At 43.6% G+C, this 19228-nt stretch overlaps 1 protein-coding gene across 2 annotated transcripts in view; it reads left to right on the top strand.

The window, feature by feature from the left end:
• Nucleotides 1–288: 288 nt before the first annotated feature.
• The window catches only part of FDFT1 (farnesyl-diphosphate farnesyltransferase 1), a 33073-nt gene continuing 14133 nt past the window's right edge, over nucleotides 289–19228 (top strand). The window contains exons 1-4 of one of the 2 annotated variants that reach the window (XM_032389002.1): nucleotides 289–507; nucleotides 10000–10097; nucleotides 11032–11215; nucleotides 15905–16033. In XM_032389002.1, the coding sequence (XP_032244893.1) occupies nucleotides 409–507; nucleotides 10000–10097; nucleotides 11032–11215; nucleotides 15905–16033 (510 nt within the window). In that variant the 5' untranslated portion in view covers nucleotides 289–408. Of the gene's footprint in view, nucleotides 508–9692; nucleotides 10098–11031; nucleotides 11216–15904; nucleotides 16034–19228 lie in introns of those variants that run through there. The other variant, XM_032389001.1, reaches the window with a different exon arrangement.

Consider the following 19228-nt stretch of genomic DNA (forward strand, 5'->3'; position numbering starts at 1 on the left):
GTCTGGGTTCGGGATCCAACCTCTGCATAGGAGAGGCGGAGGAAAAGGCCCACCCCCGTAGAAGCACCAATCCCGCTCGCCCGCCCCTTTCTCTTCTCCAATTAGCTTAGAGGGTACGGTCGTCACGCCAGCCTCATCCTACCGCCAATTGGCCGGCGTCTTCCTGGTGCGAGCGGTCCTAGCCAATCAGAGCCCGTCAGTCCACCCTGCGAGCCCAAGAGAAGTGGCGCGAGAGCCAGAGACCCGTTGAGGTGGGCGGGGAAGTGGGCGTGGCGCCCCGCTCTGGGCCCGCCTCTGCTCCGCCCCAGCCGTCGCGCCTCCTGGGTTTAATCCTTCGCAGAGTGCCGGCCGGTGTCCTCCAGAGGTGTGTTGGAATTGAGCGCCGAGCCCCAGCAGCCCTCCGCCAGCATGGAGTTTGTGAAGTGCTTGGGGCGCCCCGAGGAGTTCTACAACCTCCTGCGCTTCCAGATGGGGGGCCGGCGGAAGGTGATACCCAAGATGGACCAGGTGGGCCGAGTATCCTTGCATCCCGGCTGGGGCGGGGCGGCTGCGCTCGGTGCCCGGGCCTAGGTCCTGGCCGGCAGGGCCCACAGTCGAGGGCGAGGGGCGCGGCGAGCGGGTGCCAAACGCCTTTGGCGCCCTCCTCTCGGGGTAGCAGACCCGCACCCCTTCTGGCGGCCCCACCCGCCCAGCCTGGTTCCGCTTTCCTTACCCCAAATCCGGCCCAGCTGGCCGACGTCCCTTCGGCCGGCCTCCTCCTCTCTCCCCCACCCTCCCTCAGGGGCTTAAAATGTTTCTGTTCTTCCAAGACATTGGTTGTCAGGTAGTTTTTCTTTATATTTCTTTCTGTCTTTGAGCATTGATGTTTATCGGTGTCTTAATAAGTGGTTGCAAATTTGAGATTATATGGGTAGATTAAGTGGGAGAGGCGTGGGAGAGGATTTCATGGAGGGAATGAACTATGCAAATATGGCCCCAGTACCTTTTCTGGAATGAAACCTTGCTCATCTTTCCAGTTTTCAGTTGCACTTCTTCCAAAAGCTTCCCTCACAGTCCTGCAGTCTGATCAATCCCTATTTCTCAGTGCTTCTCGGTTTTTTTAGAACACATACTTACTCTTCCAAGTTCTTATTAGTTATCTGTATGTCTGTCGATTAGCAACATTGTTGGTCGCTTGAAGGCTAAACTTGGTTTTATTTACTTATATTTCATCTGCCTCATTCTTGTATCCTTTGCTAAATGAATGCTTAGAAAGGTATTCATTACAACAAGAAAATTATTCTTAAGTGATTATTGAATGAATAGACATATTCAGCCGAATTCATGGGTTATATCAAAACTTTTAAATTCTTTTTCCAACGGGAACATCACAAGGACTATTCTTTGTTTACATGTACTCTTAATTGGTGTCCTTTATTAAACCATTTTAATTTCCCATCAGAAAAAAGTTCTCTTTCCCTCATAACTCAGGATCCCTCTCATCCTTCAAGGTCTAGCTTCAGTAAGTGCCACCTCTGTTCACCATTCAGCGGACATTTCTGGACACCTGTTCTGTGCTAGGTGTTATGCTGGGTGCACCATGGCAGGATGGCGTGTATAGACAAATAAGACCTACAAAGAGCTCACCATCTTGTCCGGTCAATAAAACATTACCAGATTATTCATAGAAAATTCAGGTAGACACCATAACAAGTTACCTGTGAAACTCCTTCCACCATTTTCTCTTGTACTACTTTGTAACAGTCCCATAGTCTTGTACTGTGGTTATTTGTGTATTGGTTTTATGATCCCCCAAATCCCTTTCAGATTTAAGATTTTATATTTGATTCTGGATTTTAAAGCTATACGGATATAGGAACCTTGTTTGATGTCCCCTTAGTGAATTAATGAATAAAAGGTGGGTGCACTACCCTCAAGAAACCTCTAGCTTTTTAAACAAGCTAAACTTAAGTAACTGTGGCAGAATATAGTAAATGCCATAAGGAAATTTACAGAAGGGAAAACACTTCTGGCTGGGTTAGGGGATTCATCTTTTGGGGGATGCCTGAAGGAATTACAACTTTACATTGCTCCTGTGCCTTGCTCACTAGATGTTTAATTAGAGATTCTTACTAAGAGTTTTTGGAGCTTTTCTGAAATTATTTGCAAGTATTTATGTTATTGCACGTTTGTGTGTTTTGAGAGGAGAACAGTGTCCACTGTCATCATATCCTTCCAGGGATCTGTGACCTAGAACAGATAGTCACTGCTTTATAATACAGTTTGTACAGTCTTCTGAACACCTCCTGGGACAGGTAGTTACCTCTGGAGACTTGCCCACTCCATCCCCAGACAGTTTTGGATTTTAGGAAGCATTACCTTACAGTAAGCTATCCTTTTTTCACTCTGTTCTCTCTCTGGAACCAGAGTCTAATCCTTGTTGTGTAATACAGCACTTGACATATTTTAAGAGAACTCTCATATTCTCTCTGAGAATACTGATATTCAAGCCAAATGTTCTATCTTCTTCCTTTAGTTATCATTATCTGTTACTCTTTCCAGATCATTTACCTAACCTGGCATCTCTCCTTTTAAAGTCTAGTGTTCAAAGTTGAACAGTACTCTTTCATTGTGGTCTGGTCATTTCTGAACTTTAAATTCCTCTCTTATGGATGCTGTATTTCTATGTAACATAGTTTAAGACTGCTTCCACTTTAAAAAATATATTTTAATTATAAAATATTTCAAGCGAATAGAAAAATATTGAAAATACTGTAACCAATTTGTGTCTGTTTCCAAGATTAGATGTATAGCGTTTGCTATATTTGCTTCATCTTTTTTTTTCTTAAGAAATAAAATGGCCGGGGCGCCTCAGTGGCTCAGTCGTTAGGCGTCTGCCTTCGGCTCAGGTCATGATCCCAGGGTTCTGGGATGGAGCCCCGCATAGGGCTCCCTGCTCAGCGGGAAGCCTGCTTCTTCCTCTCCCACTCCCCCTGCCTGTGTTCCCCCTCTCGCTGTCTCTCTGTCAAATAAATAAATAAATAAATCTTTAAAAAAAAAAAAAAAGAAAATGGCCATGTACAAATAAAGTCCTTTTCCCCAACCCACTTCCCCACCACATCAGTGTTCCTTATCTGTTTTAGGTAGTCTCATCATGCTGTGGGCTTAGAATTGTAGTCAGTCAGATTCCTAATTGCACTTGTTCAGGATGATTTCTTCCATTCTGATACCCTGCTGAGAGACTTTTTCAACCTAGATCTTTACCTTTTAGATAAATGGTATCATAATAATGGCTAACATTTATTGAGCTCTTAGTATGTGCCAAACACTATTTTATATACCTCCTTACATCTATTATTTAAACCTCCCGGTAACCTTATAAGGAAGGTACTATTATTTTTCCTGTTTTGTAGATGTAGAACAGAGGCATAGAGAGGCTAATTAATTGCCTGAGGCCCAGTTATTCAGGGGCAGAGCCTGTCTTTGACCCTGGCTCTCTGACTCAGAGCTCACTGTCTTACCCCCACCGTGCTGCTCATCATTCACGTGATGGACCAGACCACACTGAAAGAGCACTGTCCAACTTTGAACACTAGACTTTAAAAGGAGAGATGCCAGGTTGGTAAATGATGAAGCAGAAGAAACACATTAAGCAGAGGATTGTCCAGATTCAGCTAAAAATTGACACACTTCATGTAATGGATACAGAATGGAAAATGCTCACCCTGAATATGTTCACAGTCTTCGTGGAGAATAGGTGTCCAAAAGTCAAATAACCTAGGAAGTGCCAAGTAATCGTAAGTACATTTTGATTTCAGGAAATTTTAGCGAAATGAGAAATGTCTTCAAGCGAAAAGTTTTTAGAAAACACAGGAAAAGTGCTTTGTAAGGTATTAGATTTAATTTAGTGGGGAGGCTCCTCAGTTGAAAAAGCTACTGTGAGCCAAGTTATAGAGGACTGAGCATGACCTGTATGGAGTGATGAGAAAACCAACCTGAAATTGACGAATACGAGCTAGAAATATGAAGTTCATTAAGGGCGCGTGGGAGTCCGAAAGCTGAGCTCTCATCAGTGAAGCATGTAATGGTAAAGAACAGAACAAGGACATGATGAAAGCAATATTTTTGGAACACGAATTTGGCAAGTGAGTGGGATTAGGAAGAAATTATATTGTGAGTTAGACTAATAAAAGTAATAATGATAACAACCATGTCCTAGTAACAATAGACGGCACTTAATTGAGTTTTTATGTTTGCCAGGCACTATGCTAAGCTCTTCAAGTCTGTTATCTCCAGTGTATCAGTTAACTTTCATTGAGTAACAAATCCTGCCAAAACTGAGTGCCTTAATTCTGGAGATTGGATGTACAACAATGTGAATGTATTTAACACTACTGAACTGCATACTTAAAAGCAGTTAAAATGGGGTGCCTGGGTGGCTCAGTCGGTTAAGAGTCTGCCTTCTGCTCAGGTCATGATCCCAGTTTCCTGGGATCGAGTCCTGCATCGGGCTCCCTGCTCGGTGGGGAGCCTGCTTTTGCCTCTGCCTCCTGCTCTCTCCCTGACAAATAAATAAAATCTTAAAAAAAAAAAAAAGTGGTTAAAATGGTAAATTTTATGTTATGTATATTTTTCCATAATTAAAAAAAAAAAAGAAGCAATTCAGTGACTTAAAATACCAGCAACTTGAGTTCCCAGTTCCCTGGGAGAGCTGAGGAGTTCTAGTGGTCTGGGCCAATTTGGTTGATTTCTTCTGGGCTTGCTCAGCTGGCCGGCTGGGTTGTGGCTGGACAGTCTGGTGTTTGGCAGACTGTAGGCTGGAGCGTCAAGGGAAGACCGGGCCATGTGTCTCAAAATCCTCAGGCTGGCCCTGGGGTTCCACATGGCAGCTGGAGTTTCCAAGCCTCTGCTTGAATCACATTTGCTGCCAAATTGTCGGCCAAAAAAAGTCACAAGGGAACCCAGATTCAGGGAGTCAGAGAGAGAGACCCCATCCCTTGATGGAAAGAGCCACAAACTTTTGTGGCCCTTTTGTAACTCATCACACTTAGTCAATCTTGACAACAACCCTAAAGTTCTTTTACAGATTAGCAAACAGTGGCATAAAATAATCAGATAACTTGTTCAGGCAGTGGTTCCAGGGTGCCCACCCAGGCTAGTCTGAGAACCTCCACGCTCCTGGTTTGGAGGCTGCCTGCAAGGAAGAGCTCAGGTTTGACTGGCCCCAGACAGCTGATCAGATCCCATCTCCATCACACATGCTCCTGGCACATCGCAGACACTCCATAATTCCTAGGTCCTTTCTTCCCTTCCCAACCTGGTGTATATTAGCTTCCTTCCTTCTTTCCTTTCTTTAACGAATATGTGATTCGTTAGTATTGCATGGCGATACTGTCCTAGGTGCTGGAGATACAAGAGTGAAGAAGACAGGCAAAGACCTTGCTTTTATGAACCTTACTTACATTCTAAAGGAAGACAGAATGAAAAAAAAGCAAGTTCAATTGTCCCAGAACAACATGACTTTGAACTGTGTGGATTTACTTATACATGGATTTTTTCCGATAAATACAGTACAGTACTGTAAATGTATTTTTCTTTTCTCAAGCTTACTTTATTGTAAGAACAGTATATAACATACAAAAAACTATGTGTTAATCAACTGTTTATGTTATCAGTAAGGCTTCTGGTCATAGCAGGCTATGAGTAGTTAAGTTTTGGGGGAGTCAAAAGTTATATGCAGATTTTCGGCTGTCCGGGAGTCCATGCCCCTTATCCCCACATTGTTCAAGGGTCTGTTGTATATAACATTTCAGGTGGAGGTAAATACTACAAAGAAAAATAGTAGCAGGGCAAAGGATCTGAGTGTCTAAAGTCAGGGGACACAATTTACAGGGTTGTGATTTGGGTCCAGAGACTTGACCTCTCTGAGACTCCTTTTCCTCTCTATAAAGTAAGACTGTTGGAGAAAATGGTAGCATTAGTTACCCTCAGAGAGAGAAGTGGTAAGGGGGTAGGAGAGAGACTTTCCACAGTATAATCTCTTGATTTTTTTTTTTAAGTGAGACTCTTCTAGCTCTAAGATTTGATGAACAATACAGTATAATATTATTTGTTTGTTGCTCGCAGTTTTTCTGAGTCCTAAAAGCCCCAAGAGCCATTAAAAAAGAAAATGGTTGAATAGAGGAAACATTGGAATACACATTTTCTTCTTTCGCTTAACATGATCTTAGTTTCTCTCTCTTTTTTAAGATTTTATTTATTTGAGAGAGAGAGAGAGAGAGAGTGAGCAGGAGCAGGGGGAGGGGGTGAAAAGAGGGAGAAGCAGACTCCCCCTTGAGCAGGGAGCTTGATGCCAGGCTTGATCCCAGGATCCTGAGATCATGACCTGAGCTGAAGGCAGAGTCTTAACCGGCTGAGCCACCCAGACGCCCCCTTAGTTTCGGTCTTAAGTAACAAAGAAACTGGGGGAAATTGTGCACTAACAGATGTTGATGGCTGACCATTTCTATCACAGAAGGATTTGGCTGTAGGAATTCAGGGTTCGGTAAACTTGATTTCTACTGAATTTTTAGGAGCTTATCCATAAATAGGGATGCTGCCACCTGAAAGTTGTGTGATCACTCAGAGGGCACATCATGGAAAAAGCAGGTGTTTTGTAATCATGCATTTCTGGCCTCTGTTAAGTCTAAATCCTGACTCTTAGCTGAATAACTTTTGGTAACTTAATCTCCAGGCAACAGTTTCTTCATCTATAAAATAGAGATACTGATCACAGTCCCTGAACCACATTTCCCAACTCGGAAATGGTCTGAAGATGAGGAGTGTTTTCATAAATCTGGCTCAAAGTCATTTGGCAGCAAACGTGCCCCGAATTGAAGTGATCCTGGCTTAGTATAAATATTCAAATGATTTGCTGAAGAAATATTAACTATTAATTATGGGATATTACTCCATAGCAATTGGGGCTGTATATGCATCTTATTTCCTGTTTTCTAAAGCACTAAAAATTCTGAATTCTGCTACACATCTGGCCATGAAGTTGAATGAAAGTGGATATAGGTCTGTAATATTTTCCTTAAAGGGTTTTGTAAGGATAAAAAGTAGTATTTGTATTGTGCTTGGCATACGGTAGCTGCCCAGTAAATGGTAGTTATTAATCTTACTGTTAGATAAATTTGGTTAAGTTTGTGGGGTTTCTCCCCATTCTGAGGAATCTGCATTCAAGTCTTAACGAAAGCTGTGGGAATGGTTGGTAGGTGTTCACCTGTGGAGCCGTCTTTCCTGGGAGTCCCAGTCCTGGGAGTTCAGTCTCGCACTTGTAGCCACTGCACACTCTTCCTGCAGATGCCCTTCCTCCCTGTTTTCCTCTCACTTGAGAGTTCTCGGGAGCATACTTCATGTAGATAGCAGTGGAACACGTCAGGAGGTTTTAGAGACAGGCAGCAGTTAGCCCTGGTCTTTTTTCCGCCCTCTCCTCCCTGCCAGCTCATGGGAATGAAGCAGTGGAAATTTTCATAGTGAGTCGAGTTTTCCAGTGTTTAATAGTTGTATCTTCCCGTATCTTCTCGGCAATTTGAGGAAATTATTGTTACGGAGTGAGGAACTGAAGCAAATAGGTGACAGGGAAAAGAATGATGAGGGAAGGACACAGAGAAGGGATTTATTGACCTTGCTCATTTTAGGAGTGGAAGAGGTATGTTGATAAGGAGGGGTAGTATTGCTTAAGGTTGTTGCTCTTCAAAAACCTGTCCAGCTTTTATTGGAGCTCACACAAGTCAGCCCCCAAACCATTAGTTGTAGCTGAGGATTAAAACGTTTGGCAATGCAGTGAAAGGAATCATTGTGGCCTGGTAACAACAGTTTCTGTGAAGAGCTGCCATAGAGCTCAATAATGGCTGTTATTCTGTTTCTTTTATTTGACTGCAAAGCCTGGCCTCTCTACACTTGAGAGGGAAGGAGTTGGTGAATGGTTTTTAAATACTCTGAACAGGGGCGCCTGGGTGGCTCAGTCGGTTAAGCGTCTGCCTGGGGCTCAGGTCATGATCCCAGGGTCCTGGGAGGCTCCCCGCTCAGCGGGAGTCTGCTTCTCCCTCTCCCTCAGCTGCTCCCCCTGCTTGTGCACTTTCTCTCTGTCAAATAAATAAATAAAATCTTTTAAAAATAAATAAATAAATACTCTGAACATATTCATTTATTCATCAAACTTTCACTGAGTATATTTATATGCCAGACATTGCATGAAATGATTTTACTAATATATGGTGCTCAGTAAACATTAATTTTACTAATCATTTTTTATTGAACATGGCAAGGAAATGAAATTCTCATGATTATGTGATTTTTTTTTTTTAAAGCTTTACTCTTGATAATATGATATGCATCCATGATAGGAAATTGAGGAAATAATACACATATAAAAGAGAATATGGGTCCAGTCCACTAGGGTTCAGCGTTCACTGTTAACCTTACAAAGTGCCTGTGGTATTTCCCACTAGTGGATAAGCCATGTGTATATTTTAAACCACTCTCCTGTTAGATATTTCAAATGTTTCCTTCTCTTAAAAAAAGAGTAAGGGAGACTGGGGGTTGAGGGGGTTTATGGGAACTCTGGACTTTCCACTCAGTTTTCCTGTGAACTTAAAACAGCTGTAAAAAAATTAAAGTCTGTATAAAACAAACCCACAGCAATTCTTTCAGATATGCTTGCTTTGAAAATATGGCGCTTTTTTTTTTCCTGGAAAAAATGATTCTTGTTTTCCTTAGGGAAGAGTAAAGTTCAGGAGGCAGCTCATTACAGCTCACTAATTTGAAAGAGAAAGAGGATTAGAAATCTTTTTTTTTTTTAAGAATTTATTTATTTGACAGAGCAGGAGAGCACAGGCAGGTGCAGCGGCAGAGGGAGAAGCAGGCTCCCCTCTGAGCGGGGAGCGGGCTCGATCCCAGAATCCTGGGATCATGACCTGAGCTGAAGGCAGTCTCTTAACTGAGCCACCCAGGTGCCCCGAGGATTAGAAATCTTAAAAGTAATAGCTTTCCAGAGGATAGAAGACCTTTAACAGGTGTTAAAGAAAAGCCAAAGGTGAACAGCAGTTAAAGCAATAAAAACAGGTTTTATTCAGAATAGCCATTGCAGTAGGGAAAAAGAGACCTCAGTATAGAACTGGGCTCAATTCTGAATACAATGAAAAATGGGGGCAGAGTGGAGGGGTCAGTGGATGGAAAATGATGAAGGTGGAACATCTGGGGTGAGGGACATTCTCACCAAACGACCTAACCTAGGAGGATTCTTGCCGGAGGCAGACCAGGGCGATGGGGTGATGGGGACTGAGGAACCCTGCCGGACAGTCACGGGGATCAGTAGCAGGATTCTTGCTAAAATTGGGCGATGCAGGGATAGACACAGAAGTACAAGAGTGGAGGGTTCAGAGGAGCCGGACTAAAGTTCGGTGAAAGATTCTGGCACCAGGAAGACGAGCCAGCTTCTCAAGTGGACTGGGCTCTGACAGCCGCCCGTGGGTTCCGGGGACAAGGGGAAGACTTGGAGGGAGGCACCGGGAGCGAAGGGGTGGCAAGCGTTGGTGGGGGGGGGGCGACGGGCGGGGTTGACCTCGGCCCCGGGGGGGGGGGCGGGGCGGGCCAGCCGTGAGCCTGCTGGGTGGAGAGAGAGTCGGTCCCGCCCCTCGGGGGCGCCTCCCAGCCCCGCTCGGGTCTATGGAGGAAAAACTCTACGCGGGCCCTACGACTCTCATGGCCGTGGCCGCCTGCGGCACCAAGGCCATGTCCCTGTTCAAGCGGACCTTGGTGCTGAGCCCCGCCGCGGCACCCCGGGGCACGGGCACGGCCGTGGGCTCCGCGCCGCGCGGCTGCCCCTTGTCTCCCGCCGCCTGGCCCTCCAAGGACTGGCTGCGCGGGGAGGGCGTCTGCGGCAGGCTGCGGAGCCCGCCGGCAGCCGGCCGCCTGCCCCCGTCCCACTCCTGCTCCTCCGCATCTCCCACCTCCGTGTGTCTTCTCTGCCCCCAGGACTCGCTGAGCGGCAGCTTGAAAACTTGCTACAAGTATCTCAATCAGACCAGTCGCAGTTTTGCAGCTGTCATTGAGGCGCTGGATGGGGAAATGCGGTGAGTGGCCAGACAGCTCCTTTTCACTTGGGGGAGGAGAGCTTTTCCCTGGACTGGGACGTTGAGCCACTACTTTCTGACAGCTCCTAGCGTTGCAGTCTCCGCTTGTGGCTCAGCTAGAGCGTGCCCCACCAGAGTGACGGAAATGTTCTGGTTGGAACACCCATGTATTTACTTTAGAATGCCCTTCCAGGCACTTCGCCATCTAATAGTGTCCCTGTGGGCCCAGCTCTTTCAGGGAAGAGGGGAGGAAGGGGGGGTGGGGGATGGGGGATGGTGGTGTTTATTGACTTTTTTTAGTCCTGGCGGCTGAACCTGTCTCTGAGTAGGTCATGCATTTTTCTTGGCTTCACTATGCTACTTTGCAATTCTAGTATATGGGGTTAATTCCAATGAAGTAGCTTTTTTTTTAAAGTTGTGTTTAAGTAATCTCTATACCCCACCTGGTGCTCAAATTTAGGACTCCTCTGACTGAACCAGCCCAAGTTCCTTCTGGGCAGATTGCATACATGAACCTAGACCAATTTCCTTTGTGTATGATAGTATTTATACTATTTTGACTATTTATACTATTATACTAATTTGACTTTATTTTTTATCTGCAAAAATACCAGATCCATGTAAACACTTGGCCTGTCGATTTTTATACAGTTGTTCTACGTTCGTTAAATGTAACTCATTCTGGGAGTAGTTGTGACATCCAGCTGGTAGGGTTTTTTAATTTTGTTTTTTATAAATAAACCACTGAAGTCTGTTGCTCCCATGTAAGAAAGGAAAACTAAGATGTCTTGTTGAGTACAAAAAGCTTTGGCTATCTTTCCATAGTTCTTTAGAGGTAGGGCCGTAGGAGGGTTTGCATAAATGACATGTTATTTTGAAATAAATATCTTGGAACGTTTGTCCCATCATATTAATAGTTCTCCTGTTTTTACAGCCATGCGGTATGCATATTTTATCTGGTCCTCCGAGCTCTGGACACTCTTGAAGATGACATGACCATCAGTGTAGAAAAAAAAGTTCCACTGCTACACAACTTTCACTCTTACCTTTATGAACCAGACTGGCGGTATATGGAGAGCAAGGAGAAGGATCGACAAGTGCTAGAGGACTTCCCAACGGTAGCAGAATTACAAATCTCTCCTGCCTATGGTTGTGTGTATAATTGATGATATAGTTGTCAGCCAGCCCTCATCCCCGTGGAGAACAGTAAGATAAGCAGTGTGAGGGCAGTGTAATCTAATGTGATGGGTAAGAGCTCTGGTAGCCGAGACTGAAGCCACGCTGCCTGGGTTGGAATCCCACCTCTTCCACTTATTAACTGGTGCGGAGTGACGTGGCCTGTGTAAACCTAAGTTTCTCCATCTATAGAGATAATAATAGTACCCGCCTCGCCTCGTAGTATTGTTGTGAGGTTTAAAAGAGTCGACACAGGTTAGAATGGTATTAGCTACTATTACCGTTACCACTATGTTGCTTAAAAGTCCAGTGTTTCTTCCTTTGGAAAGATACATTCTAATTCCAGTGTTGTAAAAGATGGATTCTTGGGCCTGCTCACAAAACCTGTTCCCTATCTAATACAGCCTAAGTGTAGAGGGCTTCTGGCTTCTGGTACCCTTAGCCTGGTAGCATGGATATGCTGTTCAGGATGGGTCCAGCTGGGGGGAGGACCGAGGAGCAGGGTGATCCTCTACCACTTACAGCTGTGTGATCCCGGACACGTTCCTAAGTTTCTCTGCCTCAGCTTCCTCATTTGTAAAGTTAGAGCTCTGAGGGTTGACAAGTTCCTATTTATAAGTACTTAGAAGAGTGCCTGCTGTATACTAAGTATTCTGTAAATATTAGGTGTTCAGTCCATTCCGTTGGACTAAAGTGGGTTATAATTAAAATCTTGTGTTTTAAAACTGACAAGGTTATGTTATATATGTGACTAGGTCTGACTTTTCTGGAATTTGCATGTCTTATCACACAAATAACTGCTTCTTTCATATCTCATAAATAAAAGGTTGATTTAGTGAAGTCTCATGTTCTCTAACAGACCAAAGAAGCCCTTCTTTTTGTACACAGTTGCCAGGATTTGGGGGGAATAGTCCTCATGTGGCTGTTGCTACTGAAACAGATCTATATTCCTGAGTGGGGAGGGGAGGAATCCACCCAATACAAAAGAATGTTTGAGAGACTCCTTTAGAGCAAGGGCTATTTCAGATTACTGAGATCATGTCTTTGCTGTCAGAGACAAAAATAAAAGACAATAAAGTTCAAACCAAAAGAAAAAATCTGTTAGGAGTAATTAGGTGGAGCTGATACAGTACAATACGATAGAAAAGAGAAGGAAGGAAGAAGAACCTGTGAAGAATAATTAGGTAGGGAATGAGAGCACTCACCTAGAGCAGGTACCAGTGATTTGGCTCTCCTAGGACACCTGTCACGTGACCAGAGGCTGGGTTTCCTCTGACTGGAAATCGGTGGCCATTCACTGATGAGCTTGTGAAAGTCTGCTAACCCAGGAGAAGTGCTACAGACGGGGTCCCATAGCATTTATGACTGATGTGTGTTCGCACTTACAAAAGTTACATTCTAGCTAGAGCCTCCAAAACCAAAAAACCCTTCCAAACTATTTTCAAACTGAGTAGATTCATAAAAAATAATTTCCAGTCGTGGGATAAGTGTCGTAGGTCTTTGAAAAATCAAGGCAGCCCTATCCACTCAGCAAAAATGAAAGAATATGAAAATGTGTGAATGTCAGAATAATTGGGGGGGGATATAGCTAGTAGATGTTTAGATAATATTTCAATATGCTTAGAAAACCAGAAGTCTTCTTTATAAATACTGCATTCCAGTGGAAAAACAACAGTTTGTTCAAGCAAATTTCAACATTCAGTCAATCTTCCTGTGTTGGGGAGTAGGGTGAGCGCAGACACTCCCCTCCTAAGAGCAGAGACTCACCCTGGCGGAGTAGAAGGGACCAGGGGGCACAGGCCAGGCATTACTGTTTTGCTGGTGCTAACCTTTTATATCCTTAATGTGAAACATCTGAAGCTCTGTGTTTCGTGAGGATGCAACTTTGAACTGGAGGTCCGTTTGAATCGGAGGTCCGTTCAGCCTGTCGTTCCGATTGAGATAGGAATATATGGAAAGTCATAGTGTCTTATTTTCGTTGGGAATGCTTTGTGCACATGCTGGTCAATCCCAGCATCTCCTTGAGACAAGATGCCCAATTTGAAGGGTAAAGCCGTCTCCTTGGGTTAGGTGTACCGTCAGTTTCGGGCGAGGCCCTAAGGCAGAACAGATAACTTGGCCTCACTCACATAGTACTGCTCTTAGACTGAGGTAAGAAGGGCCCGCCCCTCACTTTACAGGGCCCCACTCAAAAGGGTGAGGGGTCCCCAGGGCCATGGGAGTGTTCCTGCCCAGAGCTTACGCAGCTCCCCTTCTAGACTATGTTCTGGGTGTGTGGAATTCCCTGCCCTCAATTCCCTGAGCTCCCTTCCCGGGTTTGCAGTCTGTTGCGTCTGGCCTGTCTTCTCCAGGGTGAATCATGCACCAGTGACCCTACCCCTAGGCCTTCTGGGGCCAGGCAGAGCCGGGAGTGGGAAGGCCAGGGTGCAGGCTGGGAGCTGGGGCTCAGCAGTCTCTGCCCTGCTGCATTTTTGGAACAAAGCCCTGAGGAAAATTTAAATTCACACCTGAGTCCTTCAGGTTGTGGTGAAGGTGTCTTCGTAAAAGCAGGAGAATAGCGCATACTGTTTAACAAGTTACTAGTGTGACTGGTAATTTCAAGATTTTGAGCCAGTATGGTATGTGAGCCTCCATTAGTGCTCTTGTCCCCAGGCAAGACAGACTTCAGGCATAAGGCTAGACAGAGTGTTCTCACCAAGTGAGCCCCTGCCCAATGTGTGTGCATTGAGATTGAACCTCGTGTTTTATGCTTTAGTGGTCATTAGTTGGTATCATTTGAAGCCAGGCTTTCTAGAACTTTCACTGTATATTATGGATTAGATTAGAGTATATCTTTTTCACCTGGTACTAGGGGAGACTAGTAGTCTTCGAGATCTACCCCAAACACAACTTAAGGAATGGCATAGGGTTATTTTTAAATGCTAATAGCCATAATAGCATACATTTATTGAGCTATGAATTAGTTACGAAATATATTTCAATATTCATTCAATATTTGTATTATTTTATGGTAATGTAGTTTTAACATTTAATCACTGACATACTTTACTGCTCTTTTAAAAATTGGTGAGAAACGATAAAACTATTGGTTTTTCCAGAAAAAAAAATTGGTTAAAAAACAGAATTTTGCATATAAGTGAAGAAGGTAGAATTACCCAGTGTTTTGATCATAACATCCTAAAGTTTATAGGGAATTTGTCTTTGTAGGTGAATGGAAGTGTCGTGCTACCCTTCGACCCCTACTTGGTATTTGGTCCTCCTCCATTATACTGGTGGATTCACCATATCCTTCCTTCGTGTACTTGAGTCACCGGAGAGTGACTGCAGGACCTACAAATCTACTGTAGTTGTCAAACAGAATTACCTGGAGGGACAGTAAAAAGCCCTTATGGCTCGTTTCACTCGGCAGAGCTTGTTGTCACTCCTACAGAGTACGTGAGACTGTGCTTTGCTCTCATAAATAGAATGACCTAGTCCAAGGTCTGTTGAAAGAATGTGGTCCTAGGGAGATTCAGGGATTCAAATACCCTTTGGTAGAGTCACTCATTTGCTTCAGTCCACAATAGGAATGACATTTTGGCTCTGTCTTGGAACAGCTGTTCTGGAAAGAATAGCATTCTGGAAAGATTGGATTGATTTTATGGATTTGGGGGAGTTTCACAATTGATATTCAGAAGCCTAAAGTTTCTTAGGCTTCTGAATCCCTTTGGTGCTGTGCAGCCAGCTGGTTTGCCCTCAGGTCCTTAAATAGAGGTGTTTCCTGAGGAAGCTTTTCTAACCTTTCTGTAAATGTAGACCAAGTATTCCTCCCACTTGTTTTCAGTATTATGTGTTGCCTCTATTAATATTTGTAGCATTTAAAGAAATTTTGTGGTGTGTCTGTACTGTATTTTGATCATCTAGAGACACTTCTTTAAACTTAAATAGGATGTTTGTGCAACAGCAATGAATTTAAAAACCATCAGTACAATTTCTACATTAGAGTTTGGGCTGTGAAAACAAATGTTGGGTAGCATGCCTCCGATTGAGCTAAATTGAGCTGTTTAAGGAATTAAAATGTATAGCCTAATAGAAGGGGAGACACTATAACTTCCTGATAGAAATCTGGGAATTGATAGAAAACGGTTGGCTGATCTCCTTAGTAGAATGTAAACTGTACAGGGGCTGAGTGTCTGCTCCTTTCCAGGCTGTGTATCCCCAGTGCCTAGAACAAAGCTTGCTATGTAGGAAGTGCTTGATACACGTTTGCAGAATGAGTCTTCCCTATCATGAGGTTTGTCTGAAATGGGGCGCGTTCTTCCGAAAATTCTTACATTTATGTCCACTTTATGTAGAAGCACCTCATTTATTATCTATTGGAAAGATGAGTGTAGAGTGAGACTTTGATTTTCTTTTGAGTCTAGAAACTTTAGCATTTTTAGACCCTTCTATTTTAACAATTATAACATTTCTGAGCTTATTATGCAATATGTAGAAAACTAGTACAACCTAGATGTTAGGCTTATAGATGAATCATTTGGGAGTCTTAATGAGTTCTGCTATTGCTTTGTTTTATGATCTATAGGTACCATGTTGGTTCCCAGTGTAAATACGTATTTCATATTTTCCGTTTTTTGTGATTTCCATTTCAGATCTCCCTTGAGTTTAGAAATTTGGCTGAGAAATATCAAACAGTGATTGTTGACATTTGCCGGAAAATGGGATTTGGGATGGCGGAGTTTTTGGATAAACACGTAACATCTGAACAGGAGTGGGACAAGGTCAGTGTGTACAAAGTAGCGTGGGTGTGTGGTGCATAGAACAGAGGTGGTAGTACGCGCTGTGAAGGTCAGAGTGAGGAAGAAGGTTGTCTACCAGTTCCACATTTTCTGATTTTATAACCCACCTGTGTAGCTTGAATGTCTCATCGTAAACACTTAATAAAGGGGCTTATAATTGAATACTTGAAATAATCCGTGCCCTAGGGCGTTTACCATTAAGTCAGGCCAAAGTGACTATAACCTGTCCCAGAGGTTACACGCATTAAGCTTCTTCTTTTATTTTTTTAAGATTTTATTTATTTATTTGCCAGAGAGAGACACAGCAAGAGAGGGAACACAAGCAGGGGGCGTGGCAGAGGGAGAAGCAGGCTTCCCACGGAGCAGGGAGCCCGATATGGGGCTTGATCCCAGGACCCTGGGATCACGACCCGAGCCGAAGGCAAACGTTTAACGACTGAGCCACCCAGGTGCCCCACACGTTAAACTTCTAAAAGTGTCTCTGACTTGCTGTGAAATTTTAGATAAATGGCTAAATTACTCCATGTAATATAGAGATATTCGATGTTTTCAAATCTTAAAAATGTGTTTTTTGTTATTTACTTTCTTCCATCACGGAGTATGTGTGTTTTGTGGACACACCTTAGTATCTGAATCAATCTGCAGTTCCATCTTAGCACAAGATGACTTTTAAACTCCGTGCCAGCTTGACCCTGTTTGTTGACGGGAAGTAGGTATCACTTAAACTGTTAAATTATATGTGTGTTTCCTTTCCAAGTTTATGAGAATCCAGAGGTACTAACTTAGGATCGTGGGTGTGTTGTGCTGAGGAGTGAGTACGTCTCCAATGCCTTACTTCTTCCTTTCCCATCAGCTCCTTACAGAATTAACACAATAGGAGAAGTTTCAAGTTTCTCGACCTCCCTCCCCCAGTTCATCTGGTGGTTATAAACGAATACGTGTGGGGATTAGCACTGGGAGACCTCACGTGGACGAGATTGGCTTCCTCAGGAGACAGAGTAGCTGGGAAGGGCAATGAGAGCAGATGATGTGGCAGATAAAATTATACTGGGCTTTTATTTGGCCCGAGTTTTTCCTGAGCAGCAGCTGTGGCCAGGATACTGGCCAGGGGAGGAGTTGGGGGGCAGGGAGAAAGTGCCTATCTAGACAAAGTGACCTAATTGACAATGGGGCCTAAACAACACCAAAATACGGGCTAGGAAGGAGGGGTCTTGCCCATTTTCCATAGGAATGATGTTTGTGAGACTTCTTCATCACCCCAGTGGAAGCAAAGACCTTTTAAACATCTGAACTACGTGTGTATTTTTTTTTATCCTTAATAGTGTTTATGTTAGGATCTCAGAAGAGAAGCGACTATATACATATTCCTTGGGTGAGTGTAGGTTCAAAGTCTGGCCTCTTAATCCTTCAATCCTCAAAACTTACTGGCAACATCTTGGGGGCTGCTGGCTAATGCTCTCCAAGTTAGCATGAGTGAGGCTGCTGCTGGAATTATCCATTTATGAATTTAAAGTTAAAGCCGAAACTCCTGGCCAAGAATCAGCACTGGTTAGCTGCATGGTGACTCCCTTTTCTGCCGTGCAGACCTATTCAAGAGACCCAATGATAGCTTGTTGAGTACAAGTTCTGTTTAGATGAAATTCAGTACTTTTAGTGATTTTCCCCCCCTTCACTTTGGGGGAAGAGGACTACTTCCATTCTAGGAATTATTTCTATGCAAAGAACTATTATCTTAAAATCTACTTTTCCTTGGGCAGTGCTAAGGACATACTGATGTTTTTTAATTTCTAGTAATTCTTTTTAAATTTCTTGTAGTTGTCCACAGGTCATTTCTCTGTCTATTTTAGCATGTCTTGTTTTGTTTTGTTTTTGTTTTTTTAAAAGATTTTATTTATTTATTTGACAGAGAGAGAGACACAGCGAGAGAGGGAACACAAGCAGGGGGAGTGGGAGAGGGAGAAGCAGGCTTCCCGCTGAGCACAGAGCCCTGATGTGGGGCTCCATCCCAGGACCCCAGGATCATGACCCAAGCCAAAGGCAGACGCTTAACAACGGAGCCACCCAGGCCCCCCAAATATTTTAGCATATCTTTACTCTTTCGCAGATTCTTCTTTTCTTAGACCATATTTCAAGTGCTTTCTCTTTGCCATTTCATTGTGCCCTTTGATTAGTCTGGCTCTGTGTTACTTTCAACCAGGGGCCCTCCTCTGGTCTTTCCCTAACTTTTACCCTTCCTAGTATCCCCTCCAGAGTGTACCTTCTTTAACTGCTCTCCACTTCTTAAATTGTGTAATGGACATTCATTTCATAAGAGTATTGCATTAAGTTGTCTTGGAATACTCTTTTCAGGAGAGGATAGCTTTGACAAACCACTTTTATGGGAAAAAAATTCGTTGACAATCGAGAATGATGTTTACCAAGATCTCTTTTGAGAAGAGGATGTTTCAGCAAAGTTGTTAGAGCTTGCCTCCTAAGCCAGACTACCTGGCTTTGAGTCCCTGGCCCCCTGACTTCCAGATGAGTGATCTTGGGCAATTAATTGACTGACCCCTCTGTCTGCCCCAGTTTGCACATCTGTAAAATGGTGATAGTAATGATACGCGCCTCATAAAGGTGTCGGTGAGGATTGAATATGCAGAATGCTTAAAGCAGTGGCAAGAACAGACCGTGGTACTTTGTTCTTCTAGGTAATGAAGATTTTGAGACACTGCAAGATCTTGAAGTGTCTTCAAGACTAAGCTCCACTTACTATTCTAGTTTCTATTAGAATATTCCTTATTTCATCATTGCCTTCACTCTCAATTTTATTTTATTTTTTTTTTTTTTTAAAGATTTTATTTATTTATTTGAGAGAGAGAGAGCACATGAGAGGGGAGAGGGTCAGAGGGAGAAGCAGACTCCCTGCTGAGCAGGGAGCCCGATGCGGGACTCGATCCTGGGTCTCCAGGATCATGACCTGAGCCGAAGGCAGTCGCTTAACCAACTGAGCCACCCAGGCGCCCCGCCTTCACTCTCAATTTTAGATATCAAAAAGCTTACTGTACTAGCTTATTTTTTCAATGACCTTTTATTCTAGGAGTAGTGCATGTCCACAGTAGAAATGCGGAAAACTCAGGTGAAAGAATAAAACCATCACACCAGCCAGAGATCAGAGGTCACGTTGGTTAAATCTTTTGT

The sequence above is a fragment of the Phoca vitulina genome, unplaced genomic scaffold (genome assembly GCF_004348235.1).
Source record: "Phoca vitulina isolate PV1807 unplaced genomic scaffold, GSC_HSeal_1.0 scaffold53, whole genome shotgun sequence".
Lineage (NCBI taxonomy): Eukaryota > Metazoa > Chordata > Mammalia > Carnivora > Phocidae > Phoca > Phoca vitulina.